This window comes from Triticum dicoccoides, chromosome 4A (genome assembly GCF_002162155.2).
Source record: "Triticum dicoccoides isolate Atlit2015 ecotype Zavitan chromosome 4A, WEW_v2.0, whole genome shotgun sequence".
NCBI lineage: Eukaryota > Viridiplantae > Streptophyta > Magnoliopsida > Poales > Poaceae > Triticum > Triticum dicoccoides.
In genome coordinates, this window is record NC_041386.1 from 5,250,137 (window position 1) to 5,270,505 (window position 20,369).

The 20,369-nt window shown below is 43.8% G+C and overlaps 2 protein-coding genes across 4 annotated transcripts; both read right to left on the minus strand.

The window, feature by feature from the left end:
* Nucleotides 1–7,755: 7,755 nt before the first annotated feature.
* LOC119284529 (pentatricopeptide repeat-containing protein At1g09900-like) lies at nucleotides 7,756–10,853 on the minus strand. Of its 3 annotated transcripts, none has more exons than XM_037563654.1 (2): nucleotides 8,691–10,853; nucleotides 7,756–7,801 (listed from the first exon to the last, which is right to left on the minus strand). In XM_037563654.1, exon 1 carries the CDS (start codon nucleotides 10,821–10,823, stop codon nucleotides 8,796–8,798), a length of 2,028 nt encoding a protein of 675 aa, XP_037419551.1. In that variant the 5' UTR covers nucleotides 10,824–10,853; the 3' UTR covers nucleotides 7,756–7,801; nucleotides 8,691–8,795. The 3 variants fall into 3 exon arrangements, with proteins under 3 accessions (XP_037419551.1, XP_037419552.1, XP_037419550.1); XM_037563655.1 differs by lacking the exon at nucleotides 7,756–7,801 and adding an exon at nucleotides 7,810–7,992; XM_037563653.1 differs by lacking the exon at nucleotides 7,756–7,801 and adding an exon at nucleotides 7,810–8,003.
* Nucleotides 10,854–13,902: 3,049 nt separating this feature from the next.
* Nucleotides 13,903–19,101, minus strand: LOC119284530 (pseudouridine-5'-phosphate glycosidase-like). Its single transcript, XM_037563656.1, has 12 exons — nucleotides 18,900–19,101; nucleotides 18,677–18,787; nucleotides 18,504–18,586; nucleotides 18,214–18,273; nucleotides 18,027–18,087; nucleotides 17,089–17,195; nucleotides 16,192–16,269; nucleotides 15,833–15,878; nucleotides 15,211–15,331; nucleotides 14,990–15,075; nucleotides 14,633–14,716; nucleotides 13,903–14,167 (listed from the first exon to the last, which is right to left on the minus strand). Exons 1-12 carry the CDS (start codon nucleotides 19,021–19,023, stop codon nucleotides 14,145–14,147), a joined length of 984 nt encoding a protein of 327 aa, XP_037419553.1. The 5' UTR covers nucleotides 19,024–19,101; the 3' UTR covers nucleotides 13,903–14,144.
* Between the last annotated feature and the right edge of the window lie 1,268 nt (nucleotides 19,102–20,369).

Consider the following 20,369-nt stretch of genomic DNA (forward strand, 5'->3'; position numbering starts at 1 on the left):
ATGATGTGATCTCGTTATCAATGACATCTAATGTCCATAGTCAGGAAACCATGACTATCTGTTGATCAACGAGCTAGTCAACTAGAGGCTTACTAGGGACATGTTGGTGTCTATTATTCACACATGTATTACGATTTCCGGATAACACAATTATAGCATAAATAAAAGACAATTATCATGAACAAGGAAATATAATAATAATCCTTTTATTATTGCCTCTAGGGCATATTTCCAACACATACCACTAAGCCTTTCAGTTACGTAGCTCTCTATAAATCTATGCGGAATGCCTGGGCGTCAGCGCAAGGGGTCACCTTCAAATCTGTGGGGGAAAACTTGTTCCTCGCTCAGTTCATGTGTGTCGGCGACTGGAATAGAGTCATGGGTGGAGGCCCGTGGTAATTCCGTGGATTTGCGGTGGTTATGGAGGAATATGACGGGTTCACCAATGTAAAGGATTACAAACTTGATCGCATCCCGGTATGGGCAAGGATCATAGGGGTTCCTGACGGCTTGATGAAGAAGAAAGAGATCACAGAGAAAATAGCAAGGAAAGTAGGCAAACCACCAATCCAGGTAGCAGTCAATGATGAAAGAATTGTTCAAACAAAGTATCTGCGAGCCCGTGTGTTTTTGGATCTAGACACACCTCTTGTTAGGTTCGTCCCTATAACCTTAAAAGAGAGTATCAAGTACCCTGTGGAATATGAGAAAATGCCAGATTTTTGTTACTTTTGTGGCCTTATTGGACATGTGGTAACTGAATGTGGAGATGGGCTACACAATGATGAAGATTGTGAGTGGGGGACTGGCTTTTGGTTAATTTTGATGCCCCAAACTTCCGCGGGCACGGTGGCAGATGTGGATTTGGACCAGGTCGTGGAGGAGGCTTTGGTCGAGAGAGAGGTAATCCAGGGGATGCAAACGATGAAGAAAGCAGGAAAATGGATCTGGGAGGAGATAATAGTCAGTTATGGCCGACGGCGAGAAAGAGATTAGTAGGTCCAGATGGAACTTTTCTGAAGGAAAACTTGGTGTCAACTACAAGTGCTGGAGTTGTAGTGGCCAGGTTGTTCCTGAGGATGAAGGGTCATGAGCACTCCCCAGAAGGTGCAGGACCCAAAAAGGCAGCGTGTAGATGAGAACAACCAGGTTGGTTAGAGTGGGACAATAAGTGGCACTAATATGATATCGGCAACCTCCGACATGGAGGATCGCCGGCAGCAATGAAAATCTTTAGCTGGAACTATCGGGGCTTGCTTGGAGCCCCGACAGTTCGTTCGCTTCTGGATTTCCAGAGGCGTTACAATTCGGATGTGTCCTTTCTGTCTGAAACACACCTGGACAACGATAAGGCAGCAAATTTGATGAGGAAACTGCAATGTGATCATAGACTAGTTGCGCCTAGTCTAGATGGTAGAAAAGGTGGACTCTTAATGGTCTGGAAGAAGGAGGTTAGGATCTACTCCCGGACCACCACTTTGGAGTTCATCGATGTGTCTGTGGAAGAACCAGATGGGCAAATGTGGAGGCTAGCAGGAATATACGGAGAGCCAAGTTGGGATAATAAACATAGGACTTTTCAAAACTTGAGGGATTTGCACGCCCAATCAAGTTTGCCCTGGATGATAATTGGGGACTTTAACGAAATCTTATACTCGCCAGAGAAGGGAGGGGGCGCTCCCCGCCAACAGTCTCATTTACAGGCGTTTCAAGATGCTCTGTCGGACTGCATGTTAGAGGATGTTGGCTTCGTAGGGGACAAATTCACTTGGTTCAGGGGTGGGATGCGAGAGAGGCTAGATCGAGCGGTCTCCAATGCAGCTTGGCTGCTATTGCACCCATCTGCAGGGCTCAGCAACTTGGAGCTAGGCAAATCAGATCACCGTCCGTTGCTGATGGATACGGAGTATCTGTCTAGGGTTGCGGATAATAACCCGAAGAAAGAACGCAAGTTTGAAATGAGGTGGTTGGAGGAAGAAATAGTTAATGAGATTGTGAACACTGCATGGCAGAAGGCCATTCACCAAGGTTTATGCCCTGCGATTTCTGACAAGCTTAGGGCTGTACACCAGGATTTACATGAGTGGGACCGTAAGATATTACGGAAGCCATAGGCTAGACTCAAAGCTGCACGCAAAGAACTTGAGAAGGTGATGAGGGGACCGTACTCGAATGAAGCAAAGATGAGGCATAAAGAACTGTCGGTGCTGATAGAAAATCTGCTTGAACAAGATGAAATCTACTGGGCTCAAAGGGGGCGTGTTAAATGGCTGAAGAAAGGAGACCGGAACTCCTCTTTACTTCCAGCATTGCGCCTCGGCTAGAAGGAGGAGGAACTTGATAAAGAAACTTAAGAATGAGAGCCAGAACTGGGTAGAGGGTAATGACAATCTGCGACCGTTGGTCCGCGAGTATTTCAGTAATCTGTTCACCTCTAGTGGGGGGCGATCAGTCAGGATCTTATATCTACTGTAAAACCTCTTGTAACTCGTAACATGAATGAATTCTTGGTTGCCCCGTATACCCAAGAGGACGTGCGTAAAGCACTCTTCCAGATAGGTGACATGAAGGCACCAGGGCCTGATGGCCTACATGCAATATTCTTCAAGAGGTTTTGGCATGTTATGGGTGAGGAGCTCACCAAAGAGGTGTTGGAAGCTATAAATAACAGGAAAATTCCGGCTGGTTGGAATGAGACGAATGTGGTTTTGATCCCGAAGGTGGACAGCCCTGAGGTAATCACCCAATATAGGCCTATTAGTTTGTGCAATGTCGCTTACAAAATTATTTCCAAGATGATTGCAAACAGACTGAAAAGTATTTTGCCAGAGATCATATCTCCTACACAAAGTGCGTTTGTACCAGGAAGGTTGATTACTGATAATGTTCTAGTGGCCTATGAATGTTTTCATACGATAAAGAAGAAGACACATGGTAATTCTGGAATGTGTGCAGTGAAGTTGGATATGAATAAAGCCTACGATAGAGTTGAGTGGGGTTTTTGGAGAAAATGATGCTGAAGATGGGTTTCAATGAACACTGGGTGCAATTGATAATGGAATATGTTTCGTCTGTCAGATACAGGATTCGTTTCAATGACACATAAACAGATGAGATTATCCCTACAAGGGGGCTACGACAAGGGGATCCTCTCTCCCCTTATCTTTTTTTGTTATGTTCAGAAGGGCTGTCAAGTATGTTGGCACATGAGGAGGATCTGGGTAACTTGGAAGGTATTAAAGTTTGTAGAAATGCCCCCATGATTTCTCACCTTCTTTTTGCAGACGACTCCTTAATTTTAATGAAGGCCAACATGCAAATTGCTACTACTTTGAGAAGAGTTCTAAGTACGTACTATGAGAGCTCGGGGCAGTTGGTGAGTAATGCAAAATCAAGTATCTTCTTTAGCCCTAACACTCCAGTGGGAGTAAGAGAGGAGGTTTGTGGGGAGCTGAATATAGTTACCGAGGCTTTATCAGACAAATATTTGGGCTTGCCCACTATGGTGGGGGTGGATAGAAGTGACTGTTTCCAACATCTAGTGGATAGAATCTGCCAGAGACTAAAAGGATGGAAAGAGAAGTTCTTGTCTATTCAGGGGAAGGAAATCTTACTGAAATCGGTAGCTCAAGCAATTCCATCATATGCTATGTCTGTGTTTAAACTGCCCAAAGGAATTTGCAAAACAATCACAGATGAGATGTCTGGATTTTGGTGGGGAGATGGAGAAGAGAAAAAGAAAATGCATTGGTTTGCGTGGTGGAAATTGTGTGTACCAAAGAAGAAAGGGGGAGTAGGATTTAAAGACCTTCACAGTTTTAACCTTGCTATGTTAGCAAAACAGTGTTGACAACTAATTCAGAACCCGGATTCTCTACCTGCACGTGTGTTGAGCGCAAAATACTATCCAGAGGGAAATATTTTGAAGGCAGGACCGAAGAAAGGCTCATCCTTCACATGGCAGAGTATAGTAGCTGGTATACAAATGTTTCAGAGAGGATGCATATGGCGAGTTGGTACTGGATCACATATTGATATATGGCAAGACTCGTGGATTCCATCTAGCCCATCAAGGAAAGTGATCATCCCTCGCGGTGCAGTAATGCTACGGTTTGTAGATGAACTGATTGATCCATATCATGGGCAATGGGACGAAGCCCTAATTCGAGACGTGTTTTCCCCGGTTGACGTGCAGAGGATTCTCCAGATTCCTCTAAATGTTTAGGTGGTGGAAGATTTTGTTGCATGGCACTACACGAGATCAGGGATCTTTTCAGTCCGGTCTGCATATCATAGGCAGTTTGAGCACACGTATGGCAGACACCTCACTAGATCAGATGGGCGAGGCAATACTCAAGCAAATTCCATTTGGCAAAAAGTGTGGAATCTCAAACTTCCGGGTAAGATTAAACACTTTGCTTGGAAGGCCCTGAATGGATCACTTCCTTGTTACGGTATCTTAGCCAACAGACACATCCCTCTAGTCCCGCAATGCCCGGTTTGTTCCGTGGGAGTGGAAGATATACAACACTGTTTGTTTTCATGTACAAGGGTACATGAGGTGTGGGAAGAACTGGGTTTACATGAAAGAATAACGGAAGCAGTTAGACAGGACCGCTCGGGATCAGTTACAATGGAGATACTTAGTGCAATGACGGGCGTCTCTGATGATCTCCCTATACCAGAACTTATTTTGGTGGCTGCTTGGTACCTTGGTGGCAGAGGAGACAATATGTGAAAGGAGAGTCGATCCAAGATGCAGATAAAGCGGCCATATCAATCAGGGTTCTCGCGACCAACTTCGTTCGTGCATATTCGAGCAAAAAAGCAGAGAGGACGAACGATCAAATATGGAAACGACCTTTGAATGGAGTAATCAAAATCAATGTGGACGCTGCTTTTCAACCTGAAACCCTTTCAGGTGCAACGGGAGCTGTTGCGCGAGATTGTCATGGGAAGCTAATTGCTGCTGCAAACTGGTTTCTTCCCATATAAATAGCGTCGACTCTGCTGAAACTGTGGCAATTCGGAATGGTCTTTATTTAGCTGACCGAATTGGCTGTAACAAGGTACAAGTTGAGTCAGATAATAGCTTTGTGCTGGAAGCGGTCCAACATCCAGATGAGTATTCAGGTGAGAATGTGGCAACTGTAATGGAATGCAGACACCTAGTTCCAAACTTTGCCAAAGTTAAGTTCTCACACTGTCTTCGGGAAGCAAATGAGGCTGCACACTTATTAGCAAGCAATGCTTTTAGTCATAGAACTTCTTGTTTCTGGGAATCTAATACCCCGGACCTTATTTCTCATGCTATTGTAAACGATCTTGCTGTCATCTAAGGAATAAAGTCTTGTTGGTTCAAAAAAAAGAGAAAGAGGGGGTGAGAAAGTATCAGTTGGTCAAATGGTTAGATGTTTGTCGGCCTAAAGATCAGGGAGGGTTGGGGTTTACTAATTTGGAGGTTAAGAACATTAGCTTGTTATGTAAGTGGTTGTGGAGATTAGAAAATGAGGAAGGGGATTGACAAGATGATTAGAGCTAAATATTTGAGTAGAAAAAACTTTGGCTCAATGTGAATCATCTCTGGGCAACTCTCATTTCTGGAATGGGTTGTTGAGTGTAAAGGATGTTTTCTATACTTGTTGTCAAAGGGTTGTGGGTAATGGATGTAAGACGAGATTCTGGGAGGACGCCTGGTTGGGGAGCAAGCCGCTTTGCCAAAAAAAATCATGTTTGTATAATTTAACTTTTTGTCAGCATGCTACTGTAGCTAAGGTCTTTAACCAAGATTTTGATTGCATTAGGTTTAGGAGATGTCTCTATGGAGAAACCCTTGATATGTGGAATAAATTACTTGATATGTGCAGTCAGGTTACTCTTTCGGGAGGACCTGACAAAGTTAAATGGTTACTAACTAAATCGGGATCCTTCTCGGTTAAGTCGCTTTATCATTACATTATTGCTAGAGTCGTTGTCTTTCCATTTAAAATTCTTTGGAGGGTGAGAATAGCTAGAGTCGTTGTGATTAAGGGAAGGATCCTAACTAAGGATAACTTTTCTAAGAGAGGGTGGAAAGGATCAAATTTCTGTAAATTTTGTGGGACTGCTGAAAGCATCGATCACTTGTGATTTGTGGAATGTGATTTGTGGGGCACCGGGTAACCCGGAAATACCTCTTTCCTTCTTTGATCTTTGCCAGAATTGGATTCCATCTTATTCTGGTAAAGATAGGGTTGTTGTTTTGTTTCTGTTGGAGCTGAGGCTTTGATTAGGACAGTTTGGAAAACAAGGAACTGATCCTGTTTTCAACATGTTATTCCTTCGAACCCAATCAATGATATATTCACATTGTGTGCGTTGGATTCATGGGTGGTTCTGCAGAAAAAGGGAGTGCAAAAAATGCTTAAGGAGGTTTCCAGAAGGCTTGCTCAGGGTGACGAATGAAGTCTTTGGGAGGATGCACGGTTAGAACCCATCTAGTCACAGATTATGCTATGTCTCGGGAGAGTAGATGGAGTTTGTTTTGCTCTTAGTCGTTGGTCCTGTTTCAAGGTTGGATGATGTACATCACAGTTGTCGAAATAGTGTTACTCTTCCCCTGTACACTAGTAGAAAACAAGGCTTTGGTCACAGGGCAATATTCACATTAGTCCCGGTTCAGTCACGAACCGGGACTAATGTGAGCATTGGTCCCGGTTCGTGCGGCTAAGGCATTAGTCCCGGTTCACCTAAGCCCTTTAGTCCCGGTTTGAGACACGAACCGAGACTAAAGGGTGCGATGCCCTTTAGTCCCGGTTTGTGTCTCAAACTGGGACTAAAGATTAGACTTTTAGTCCCGATTTGAGACACGAACCGGAACTAAAGGTCTCATTTTCAAACTCTACCCCCTCCCCCCGTGTGGATCGCCTTTTTTGTTTTGAAAAAATAAAAAAATGATAAAAACTTCAAAAAAAAAATCCTTCGAGAGGTAGTTATATTACTACATCTACCAGTTAGGAAAATTTTAAAACTTAAATTTGGACATGTTTTGTAAAAAATGTAGGGAAAATGTAAAACGGCTATAACTTTTGCATACGATGTTGGAAAAAAACGTATAACATATCAAAATGTTCAGAACGAAAATTCGCTTCCAATTTTGACCGCCTACGGCCTGTTTGCAAATTTTTAGAATCCTCAAATTCTAAAAGGACAAAAAGTTATGCTTAAATTTCAGTTTTTTTGTATTTTCGTTAAATCTGGTCAAACTATGGTCAAACTACTTATTCAAGAAGTATTAGTGTTATTAAATAATTATTCAAGAATATTAGTGTTACTAAACAATTATTTCAGGTTTTTTGAATTTTTGTCAAATCTGGTCAAATTGTGGTCTAACAATGGTCAAACTATGGTCAAACTACTTATTCAAGAAATATTATTTGTTACTAAATAATTATTTCGGTATTTTTGAATTTTGGTCAAATCTGGTCAAACTATGGTCAAACTATTTATTTAAGAAATATTAATGTTACTAAATAATTATTGTTTTGTACAATAATAGTTTCAAACTCAAACAGTGAAATGTGTGACTTCATGCTCAAGCTAAAACGACAAGTGCAGACTTGGAAACGAAGGAGAATAGAACCCAAAAGTTAAGCGTGCTCGGGCTAGAGTAGTGAGAGGGATGGGTGACCGGTCGGGAAGTTAGATGATTACGTCTAGGATGTAGGCTGATGGTTTTTTCTTTTCATGTTGCTGGATGCAGTGTTGCATCCATTAGCAGAAGAAAGCACTAGTTATAATTCTGTGGTTTGGTGTATCCCTGTCATCGAAAAAAAACAAATGTTTAAAGACACGGTTACAACCAACTCAACGTAATAACTTTACAGTGTCCCTTCCACAATGTTCTCCTAAATCTATCAGCAAGGCAAATTTATGAACCGGTAGAGATTACAACTGAGCTCCCATGAAGGGTTTATGTTGCCCCGTAGATGTTAATGCGCCGAAAGGAGGCTGAAATTAAACTGAATCCACCGATGATTAGGCCAAGTTTAGCAATTAGAATTTGAGAAGTTTAGCCGGTAGAAATTACAACTAGTTCCCATTACAGATACAATTGCTATGGCAATGCTAAGGCATGTACATATACTCCCTCCGTTCCTAAATATAAGACGTTTTGGTAGTTCAGTTAAACTGCCAAAATGTCATATATTTAGAAACAGAGGTAGTACATGTACAAACAGTTAGGCATGCATTTTATATCAGTTAGGATCCCTCTTATTTTATTTATTTTTATCTTTCTTACATGGATATTTTACGTGTAGTTATTTAGTACATTTAGTTATGTTTTTCTCACAGCATTTCCGTTAAAGAAAGGATTGGTTTTGCGCAAAAAAAAAGGATTGGTTAGAATCCAATTGGAACAGACAAGAAATAATTCTTCTTATGTATCTGTAACGTTTATTAAAACAACTAAACACTAGGCAGTTGCTGCATCAGATTAACATTTCTAAGTTCTAACAGGCTATGAACAAGTAGGTGCAGCTAATGTTATAGCCTACTGGTACCCGCAATAAGAATTCATTGAAAAAATAGCTCCGTATGTATAACTTAACTATCCACCTTTGACCTATCAGAAACTACAATTAGAAGGCACTACATCATATACATGGCAAAAAAGGCAACCTACAAGCTTTCATGGTTTCACCTACCAATCTTCATGAGCTGCTGAAGCTTCAAGTAGGCAAATCCATCCTGCCAACGCCACCACAATAATCTCCTCCTTCCAACAACATCTGGCGGTAAGGGCTGTTGGTTCAAACAATACCAAAATGTCTCACCAAGTGCTTTCTTACAGCTCTTCTTGAGCACAGTTCACTCAACAAATCTTGTGCCTCCCTTACCAATCCTTCACTAGCTAAACCTCTAATAAGTATAGTGTAGGTTGATTCGTTGGGCATGCACCCACTTGACACCATGTAGGCAAAAAAATCAATGGCACGATCAGTTTCCCATCTTTTGCAAAGCGAAGAAATGACAGCATTGTAAAGCACTGCATCAGACCTCACTGTGGCATCTTGGATCCTGTCAAACATCTGAATAACCTTGTCGGTTCTACCTTCTCTAGACAGAGCAGATGCCATTGATGAATAAATTATCGCATTTGGGGTGATCCCTTTGCTGATCATAACATTTAGCAGCTCCAATGCTTCCTCCGTCTTACCAGCTTTACCAAGTCCATCAATCACTGTGCTGTAGCTAATAAGGTCAGGACTGCACCCATTCACTAACATCTGCTTAAGAAGTTCAATTGCCTGCTCCACCAATCCCTTTTTGCACAGAAAATTGATGAGCGTGTTGAATGTAACAGGATTCGGAAGACAGCCTTGTTGAATCATATGCGAGATGAGCTCCTCGGCATCTACCCACCGCTCGGCTCTGCACAAACCTTTCAACACAATAGTATAGCTTATGGTATTCGGCTTGCATCCACAGGTTGACATACTTTTTAAAAGCATGACAGCTTCGTCAACAAGCCCTTCTTTGCAAAAGCCATTGATTACCGTAGTGTATGTGATGACATCCGGCATGCAACCGTACTCCAACATCTGCTCAAGAAGTTCAATTACCCTGTCGACCAACCCATTTTGGCAGAAGAAATCGACGAGTATATTGAATGTCACGTCATCAAGGGGGCAATCCTTCTGAAACATCTCAGCAAGCAAGTCCTCAGCTTCCTCCCACCGCTCAGCACTGCATAGACCCTTCAAGACAGTGTTGTAGCAGACAACATTGGGCTTGAGACCATAAGAAGGCATCCTGCTCAAAATATCGTTTGCAACCTCGTGATGCCCGTCCTTGCAAATCCCGTCGATGATGGTCGCGTACATCCTTAAGTCCGGTGTGCACCCATGCTGTGACATCTGCGAAAGGGCCTCATGCACCTGCTCATACAACCCGTTCCTGCACAAATAAGCAATGAGGGTATTGAAAGTGGCGACATTGGGCGGGCAATCCACCCTAACCATCTCGTGCATGAGCTCCTCCACGTCCTCCCATCTCTTGGCCATACACAGGCCCTTGAGCACCGCGTTATAGCTAACAATGTCCGGCTCGCAGCCAAAGGAGGGCAGCTTCCTCAGCAGCTCCACTCCCTCGTCCACGCACCCTTGCTCGCAGATGGCGCTGACGACCAGGTTGCAGTTGCCGGAGTCCAGCGTGCAGCCCCTGGCATGCAGCGCCTCGAGAGCCCTCACGGCGCTCCTGAACCCGCCGCCCCTGCACGCGGCCTCCAGGATGACGTGGGACATGGGCGGGGTGGCCGCGCAGCCCCTGAGGGACATTTCGTCGAGCACCGTGAGGGCGTCGGCGATCAGTCCCCGCGCGCAGAGGCCGCGCACGATGGGGAAGTAGGTGTAGGCGTTGGGCGGGACCGGGACGGCGGCCGCGAGGCGGCGCGCGGCGGCGACCTGGCCGGCGCGGCAGTACCCGGCGACCATGGCGTTGTAGGCGACGATGCCGGCCGCGTCGCCGGCCGTGTCCAGCGCGCGCGCGGCGTCGGCGGTGCGGCCGGCAGCGCAGAGGGAGCGGATGAGCGCGGACAGGCGGCCGCTCCCGCCTGCGTCGAGGGGGGCCGTGGCCGCGGCGGAGACGGAGGCGGCCGCGGCGGGTTTGGGCTTGGTGGCAGGCTTGGAGCCTGGGGCCGGGAGGGTGGGAGGCGGGAGCGAGGAGGTGAGCATCTGCGAGTTGGGCGGAGCGAGCATGGCCAGGCGTGGTGGAGGAGGAGCTGTGGTGAGAGCGAGCGCGTCGTGGAGGCCACTGGATAGCGGACGCTGCGTTGCCATTGCCTCGCCGAGCTAAACTAGATAGACATTTTTTAGACGTTGGATGGAGCAGTGGAGGAGATGAAGCCCGCGTCCATGTGGCAGCGGTTTGGCTCGCGATAGCTACACCGGGATCCATGCCAAACTTATTTTCTTCTCCCTCCCTCCGTTCACTATTTTTTTCTTCAAAATAATCCTGGTCATCAAAGTTCACCCGAAGACCCCAAATATAATAAAAATTACATTAGAATTTGAAGACCACCAAACAAACTACCGCCGCCAGAATGAGCCACTGGCGTGCCGTTGTCGCCGCTCCGCTACCGGAACTAGCTTGGCATTGTCGGTGACAGCCGGAAAATCTTCGTGCACGTGCTCCTAAGGACCAGCGCCCGGGAACAGCAGTCGTCGTCGTTGAACCCTTGAATCTGAATAGATCTGAAGCACATGACACCAAGTCTCACCACACGATGAGAAACCACGGGATTCACCTCCCTACCCCCGGCCGCCGGAGCGGCAGACAGAGGGGAAGCGAATCCACGGGCTTGTCGATGAAGCCTGGAGGGAAGAGTTTGCTCTAGCCGCAAGGGATAATGGAGGAAAAGCTCGCTCAATTCACTATTAAAAGATGTTCTAACTTTTTTCCGATTCACATGTATATAGACACATTTAGTGTGTTTGCCCATTCATTTCAATTAGTTTATAGTCCGTATTAAAATATCCAAAACATCTTCTTGGTGGACGACTTACCCTTTCCCCTCCTCTCTTCTGTCGTTTTCCTCTCGAGAGTCGCCCTGAGGCTGTCGGATACGGTTCAAAGCCTCTTCCTACGAAGATGCTGCCGGGAGATTGCTGAGGATAGGTGCTCGTGTCCTCCTTCTGTATAGTAGGTCAGTTATCTTAGTTAGTCTTGGCTTTATGTCGTGGATTGGCGCTATGCCGTCGGGATGCAAGCCATTGGAGCATGCGAGAAGCATCCAGTGGTGTCGCTGTCATCTTCTACCTTGCCTCCATGGTGAAGGGAAGCGGAGGACGTCGGATCTGGTAGTATCCCTCCAAATAAGCTCGATCTTGCTTAGGATCTTAAGGCTGTGGTGGTTCTTCCCATTGATTTCTGCTGTTGCGATGACGGTGGAAGAAAGGATGACGGTGCTTGGCAATGCTGGATCCGAGCTTCCAACGTTGGTGGTGTCCTTCCCTGATCTAGAGAAGAGTCTATGTACTAGAGGTGGATGATGGGGATCCTAAGTTAGACTGTTGTGGTTTTGACGGAGCTACGACGCCTGCCGACAATCCGACGTACCTATAGGCTGAATAGCGGCCGTTCTCTTTCCTCCCGGCTAAGATGCTCGATGGGAGGCAACGTTGCTCTAAGATGGAGTATGTGGTGTTCTACTGCAAGGGTCTCGCCAAACCAAGTAGTTCACCTAGCTCCGGCCGGCATGATTGGTTTCATTGATGAGCAGCTCGACCCAATCATGTTTGTTGTTTCTTTGTAGGGTCCTTTTTGTAAGATCCATGTTGTAATGTGTAATTGTCATTTTCTTTGGGGTCTTTTATGTAAGATGTATTACCCACCACTTTGATCTATGAAGTGTTGAATCCTTCTGGACCCTTCGCCTTGTAAAAAACATCTTCTTTTAATAGTGAACAGAGGGAGTAACACACGCAATGCCTACTTTTTTTAAGAAACACTTGTAACGTTATTCATACTCATAACAATCATAGGTACATCGATTTGGACCTAAGATCCGAGAAAATACAAAGTAACTCCTATGACTAAGAATTACAATGAAATCTCTTGAAAACACTTCCACGACATCAATCTCTACTCGAAGAAATACTCCAAAGACTTCGGTAAAGAGACTGCAATTGGACTGGAGTAACGATGTTGTCACTATTTCACCCGCACAAACATTACCAATAATGTTTTTTGAAAGCGTCTTGAATCACCCATCCAAAAAGATGGGAAGTCTTAATCGATGAATGTACTTGGCCTGGGGATGATCCCCTAGAAGTGCAGATCGTCGAATCACTATATCTTCACCATGGTGTCGATGAAATATTTCACCTCCACAAAGAATCAAACCAATAAAAAAAGGCTTGACAGATCAACATAAACTCATTAGAACTAAATAATCGGACCAACGAGGACATAAAACTCTCTAATCTCATAGCACCACCAAAAGAACAAGATGAAATTTATTTTCACAAAACTATGATGACCATTAGACAATGGTGAAGAACATAGAGGTCTTGAAGATCCGAGGTCCCCCCACCTCTCAGCGCCAAGATGTCTGCGGGAGGCGAGGGGACCTACATTTCTCAGATGACGGCGGCGGCGGCCTACTTTTTGGTAAGCTACCAAAGGAACAAGGCCTTAGAATAGATTTCTAGTGGGCTTGTAAGCCCAAATCATGGTAACCAAACCAACAACATAAGTCAAATAGTCTTCGCTTCGCCCATGTGAATGACCGAGGGATCAAGATGGGCCAGCCCATTTACCAGCTACATTCGCGCTCTAGGAAAAATCCCGTTTTAGGACCTTTTTAGTAGATTCATGTCTGGTTTTCTGTTTTTTCTTTAAGAAAATGTTCAGAAAATCCCTATTTGGAAGATGTTTAGATTTTTTTTTAAAAAGATTTTTTTTTAAATGCTTGGGTTTCAAAAAATGTTCCCTTCTTTAAGAAAATGTTCAAAAATCTTAAAAAATGTTCACACTTTTTTTAATAAAAAACTCATGTTTTCAAAAATGTTTGTGGTTTTTAGAACATGCTTGGAATTTCAAAACATATTCACAGTTTCATAAAATGTTTGGGATTTTCTAAAAAAAGTTAGGAATTTCAAAAATATTCACATTTTAATAGATTGTCTGTACTTAAAAAATGTTCTTGAAATTCCAAAATATACACACTTAGAAAAAATGGGTTTATAACCCGAATAACAAACCAGACAAAAAAATGCTCCTACAGTGCCCAGTTAGCTACAATGGGCCAGCCCAGTCGAGAGTGCGCCAATGCGAGGCTTTGACTGTCTCACACAACGGGCGTCAGATAGGAGCTCGCGATTTGCCGTCCCTTCCAACCATCCGGCTACGCATCTATGCAACAAAGGCGGTAATAATTTCATAGTGCCAGAACGACATGTCCGCTAAAAACTTATTTATTCAGATGTTACTGCTGATACATTCTCCCAACAAGATACAAAAAAAGCAAGAACCGAATGTGCAAGCCAGATGATACATGATGTGCAAGGAATGGGTGTCTTTGGCGGCTTCAGAGGTGATACTCCAGTTCCGGTCAACTGTTGGCATCATCAACCTCACAAGCTCCTTCAGCAGGAGTTTTATAGCGCAGACCTCACAGGCCCTGTTACAGCAGTTCCAAAACAGTCAGATTTTGCCATCATAAACAAAGGATCTAGCTCTAACATGGTTTCTCGATAACCACAAATAGATAGATGATCACGCAACTCGACAGCAGCAGCAATTTTTCCATGCTTTATGGTTAAAACATTCAGGGTTTGGGCTTGTCTAGACCAGTACTGCACAAGATCTGCTTCAACAACTCTGGTTCTTTGCCTAGTTTCTGGCTTGTTGCATTTTGAAACTGTATTTTCGTATGTATAAATGAGAATATACATATCCATTGGAATAAGAGGGTCAACATGGAATGTTTGGGATGAGCAGACCAAGGCTTAGAAAATAGGAACGAAGCCGCTTGCTGGCACTTTTCCAAACCCTGAATCACACATGGTAGGATCAGGATGTTTTTCTAAAGATGGTAACTAATAGAACCACCTGTAATTTTTTAGTGAAGTCAGTATCAACTTACTGTTTGTTACTCTCTTGCGAAGATCTGAAAGGGCTACAGCAATTTTAGCACCAGTGAGAGCATTGTTCTTCACAAGTGCAATGTCTGAATACGCTAAGGAGAAGTTTCTGGAAATGTAGGAACCACAAGAGGAACACGAAAGAAAGGGGCAAGAATTGTATGCCCACCTGTGCCTTCGCCATATTCTTCACAAGGACTAATTCAATATTTAATTGTTAGAATTTGAGAACGGTAGAAAAGACAAACTGCACATTTAAGAAATAGGCAAAGTAACTACCGGAAACTAAAAATGAATATGGATAAATCATGCAATATCCCTAAAATATACCACAAGTCGAAAATAAAATTATAGGATACTGGCTTCCAATGAAGATCCTCCAGTTAGTACTTTCACTCTGTCAAGGATGAAGGGGGTGATTGCATTTCCTATTATCTTTTTATCACTGAGAAACAAAGTGCAAAACAATTAGATTGACATTTATATTGTTCACAAAGATACATGTTAACCCACATGCACGTGCACACGTACACATACAGAAAGAGAGAAGAGAGCAAGGAACTGGGAACTGGGACTGTACTCTGCTTCCTTGAGGGATTGCTGTATTGCAGACTCTATAACCTTTCCTGAGGCTGCATGTTGCTTGGGAACTGGCACTGCAATAAGAATTCCAGATCCTAGATGCATATTCTGGTTTGCATCTGCATCACAATAGACTCAAGTAAGCACTTCTCAATTAAGCCTGAAAAACATTCCAAAAGAAAATAGGTTGTGACCCTTAGAGATAACTACTTCCGTACTGAGGAGGGCAGCTGGCATGGAAGATGGGTAAGAGTATCAAATTTATGCCATCTTCTTTGGGGGTTTTCTGGCTGGAGATATCATTATTGATCACATTAAGTGTAGATTTCAAGTAGGATACTACTACCTCTGTACACTAATATGAGACGTTTTTGCAGTACAAATTTGAACTGCAAAAACGTCTTACATTAGCGTACGGAGGTAGTTATGAATTTTAATTGATTCTAAGTTCACATCAGGATATAGAATCCCCTAATAAAAAAGTTGACATCTTTAACGGGAAAAGTTGACTTCAGGTGCTTCTGGTTATGTACTACCAAATAGTGCGACACAAATAAAGTCTCACAAATTAAATTCAATAAAAAATGCAGAAGTTTCACATGTCTAATGTTAATACTTACATATTATCTTCGCACACTCTTCTGGAGAATCAACGCGACATGGCACCTACATTAAGCAAGGGGTCACTTAGTCAAGGCATCCACAACTAGTGGCATAAATGATAAAAACCCATCTTAATTTTATTTAGAATAGATACTTTCTCATTTAAATTTGTGTCCGAAGCTGCAAGACATCTACTTTTAATTTACCTCAACAAAACTGTTTCCCAACCCATGCTTTGCACTACATAATCTAACATGAAAAACATTAATTTTCAGAACTGTAGTGCATTTTGAACTCACAACAATCCCTGGACGCTAATGTATTGGGCAAAGAAAAAGACCAACTTTATTGTTTGACAGAAGTAAAATTGTTCTACCTTACATCCACTGGTTTCTGTGAAGAAAGCTGGAAATTCGTTGGTTCTGTAAGCAGCAACAGTTACCCCTTGAGTTTCCTGTCAATACGATCATTTAATAAGAATTGATTAGGTACCAAAACGAAGTTGCATCTACCGCGATGTCTTGTCAGAAACAGACCAGATTATAAAGCCTCCAAGGAACATCTAGTGCTATAATCTGAATTTGAAGAGGCTATAACTCCTTTACCACCAAGTGCATGTTGTTATAAATTCTTTGAAGAGGCTGGTCTAAAATTATGTACCATAGAATGAACAAGACACTGGATCCTTGTCCTCTTATTTATGGAGTTCCTAGTGGGCAGAAAAGAGGCCCTTCCATGGCAACAGCCAATATTTCCTAAATGGAAGTTGTCAATTACCAAATTGCATAGGAACTTGTCTACTTTCTGTGCCACCTCATTTCCAGTTCTTAATTTCCTGTTGTTTCAAATCCAGATTTCTCTAATATTTTCAAGACAAGTGCAGCTGTTCGTTCCTATGTTAAGGCATCAGTATTTGGGGGTGATAATAACTAAGCTAACAATTATGTAGCAGCTACTTTTTGTTACAAGACAATCCTTCTTCTGTGCATATGTAGCTTGATATTCAGAGTGTATTTATATTGCTACGCTTCTTTGTTCAGGCATTCTAACCAACACTGCTATAGAATTTTACTGGAAGCTGCTCCATCAGTACTTAAATACCAAGCCAGAAGAATATAGGTACAGCCTGTGAAGCATCCAATGCCTAGCAGAAAAATCTACATGAAAGTTTATTCTTCACATATCGAAAGAGCTATATTTTTTAGCGGAAAATTTTAGGGGAGGCCCCGACAGTAAAATTTATTAAAAAGTTAGAATGTGCAAAGGATAATACCAAGTACTCGAGCGTCCGTGCGATATCCAAAATGGACTTCACACCGGCTGAAATAACAGCCACAGGAGTCTTTCCAAGTTCAGTTAAGTCAGATGAGATGTCCATGGCTGCATCAAAATGGTAATTGTGTCCATCAAGCATTGAGCAGACAAGTTTAGTCTTTCATGACCATTACAAAGAATGATATTTAAGCAAGATATGTTAATCAAGTTAACAATGTCGTGTGTGCTCCCCATCTCAAGGTTTAAGTCCACTAATCTGTAACTATATATTATAGATAGAGTAATACCACCATCTTAAATTAACTAGAGAATATCAGAAAGCTGCAACTCAAGAGAAATATTATCTATGTTTCCTGCTAAATGTTAACACGTATAGTCTAGTCTTCCTATGTTAATCAAGTTAATGTAGTGTGTACTCCAAGTCTCGAGGTTTAAGTCCAGTAATGTATAACTATACATCATAGAGTAATACCAGCATCCTAAATTAAAAACAGAACAACAGAAAGCTGCAAAAGACATAAGACTGAAAAAACTACAATCATAAGAACTCAAAAGAAATATCTATATACGTTGCCTGCTAAGTGTTAACACATATAGTCTAGCAAAACATATTCTTTGATAGAGAAACTCAAACAGACGCGAAATACAATATCAATGCTATGATAAATTAACTTTTCTTAAGAAAATATCATGAACTTAAAATGTAAAGTTTTTTATGCTATCCTCGAAGAAATAAGTTCATTTGCTTGCTTACTCTGTAAGAAATACTGAGCAACATGCCTAAATTAGCTGTTCCAACCTCATTTATCTCATGATAATAGACAATGATCAGAGCTACAACAACTGCCCTTTCATAATTCGGACAAATCAATGGGAACATTTTTAGTACACTGTGAACCTAAACAAGGATTCCTTACACAACTGGAAGCTACTTACTTTTTTCACCGTATCTGTGTACGCCTCCAATTCCCCCAGTCACAAAAATTGGTATACCAACCTGAATTTCAGAATAACTTAATTGCTTTATACTACTATAAAGAAGATTTTGGTGCTAGCTACACATGGCTATCAAATAAAACCAAGATAAATAAGACGAGTAAGATGTAATGTTTCTTGAAAGAACCTTATGAGCAAAAAACATGGTGGCAGAGACTGTCGTAGCACCATTGCCGCCTGACGCAACCTGAAAATTAGTAAAACAATAAAAAATGAATACAAAAAATGACAAACATAAATGTTAATCAGAGGGGCTATATATCTAGGCACGAGGTAAATCCCAGATTTGAAAAAAATACACATTCTTAATTCTTTCATGAATGATGGCATGCCAATTTCAGCGCAATGCTTAATGATTTCACAAGAGTTTACAGTTTGACTTAAGAAGGATAAATTTGGGTTGAGCAAGGTACTCACAACTTGCGCGATATCTCTTCTAGCTGTCTTCTGAAACTGACTTCCGCTTATAGCCAAGTTCTTCAGCTGTTCACTGTTAAGCCCTACAATCGTCTGAAGAATATCGGTACTACTAGTAGAAGATAATATTTTCAGATCAAGTGAACAGCCTGATGGTGCCCTGTACACCTTACCAACATGTGGCACGCCGTTCAGAATGGCTATGGTGGCAGGAACAGCGCCGTTCTCCCTGACGATGGCCTCCACCTCCATGGCCGTCTGGAGGTTCTTCGGGTAGGGCATGCCTGCAACGGAAACGCCAATCAAGAACCCCGTGGAGGCTAAGCTAGGGCGCATCGCCGGGGAGGGTCCTCTGCTCTGCTCCGAAGGGGAAAAGTAGGGGGCGAAGATTATTACCGTGGCAGATGATGGTGGACTCGAGGGCGACGACCGCCCCGCCGCTCGCGAGCGCGGCCTCGACCTCCGGAGACACCGCGACGCCTGTCGGCGACGGGTCTTCCCGCGGCGGCGCCTTCGACATCCCCGGCGATCGCTGAGTCCTCCTCGACTGGTTTGACGGCAGCTTCAGCTTCCGCAGCCAGCTGGCGTTCTTTCACCTAGATCCAGGAAATTTGATGATTTGTTAAACTGGTGATTTTTTTTAGGGAAACGATTGGGGCCGGCGCACCGGCCGAACCACTCGGCCGGTCGCGCGCGACCTGTGCAATCCCCTTTTCATCGGCCCACAAATTGCTCGCCATTAACGCCCCACGCGGCTGCGCTGCTTCCTCTCTCTCTATTTCATCTCGCCGGTCTCTATCTCAGTTGGCCGTCGCCGTTCGCCGCCCCCGCCGGCCGTCCTCATCGCCGGTGGCCACCCGCGCCGGCCGTCCCCGTCGCCGTTCGCCGTCCTCGCTCGCCGGCCCCGACGGAAGCTGGAACCGCGTCGTGGCCTGCTGCAACCCGTGCCCAGGAGAGCTGCCATCATGGATGGCGAGCATGGTGAACGGCGAGCTGCGAGGACGGCGGCGCTCGCGTTGCAGACATGGCGGAGGCATTGCAGAACCTGCCGCACGCCCTCATGCTACAACCGTTTAACCAAAATGCTTCAAACCAAGATGAAAAAAGCTTCAACCAGATACATCAAAAGCTGCAAGCAGTCATTGCCATGGCGGAGTGCTACAACCATCGACATAAAATGCTACAACCCTTGATGAAAAAGCTTCAACCCGAAACGATAGAGAAAGCATTAACCAAGGCTGCTACAAAGAAAAAAGCTGCAACCATTTGATAGAAAAGCTTCGACCGTAGATGAAAAAAGCTTCAACCAGATACATCAAAAGCTGCAAGCAGTCATTGCCATGGCGGAGTGCTACAACCGTCGACATAAAATGCTACAACCCTTGATAAAAAAGCTTCAACCCGAAACGGTAGAGAAAGCATTAACCAAGGCTGTTTACAAGAAAAAAGCTGCAACCATTTGATAGAAAAGCTTCGACCCTAGATGAAAAAAGCTACAACCATTGAAAAAGAAAGCTACAAACATACACCGCATAACCAGAAAAGTTGCATCCGTTGTAGAGAAAGCTTCAATCATATGTGCGAAATGCTTCAACCTGCGCGTGTCGCCACCGAGCCGCAATCACAGTGGTTGGCTGGCGGCCGTCGCCGACGCAATTTCCTGCAGCCATGAGCATCAACGGCGAGGGGCGGCGGCGGAGCTATAACCGGGGAGAGCTATAAGCGTCGCCGCTGCAAGCTGCAACCAGCAGATGATAGTTGGAAGCGGCGATGGGGACGGGGCGGCGAGGGTTGGAAGCGGCGACGGGGACGGGTGGCGAGGGTTGGAAGCGGCGGCGGAGACGGGCGGCGAGGGTGTGGACGGGC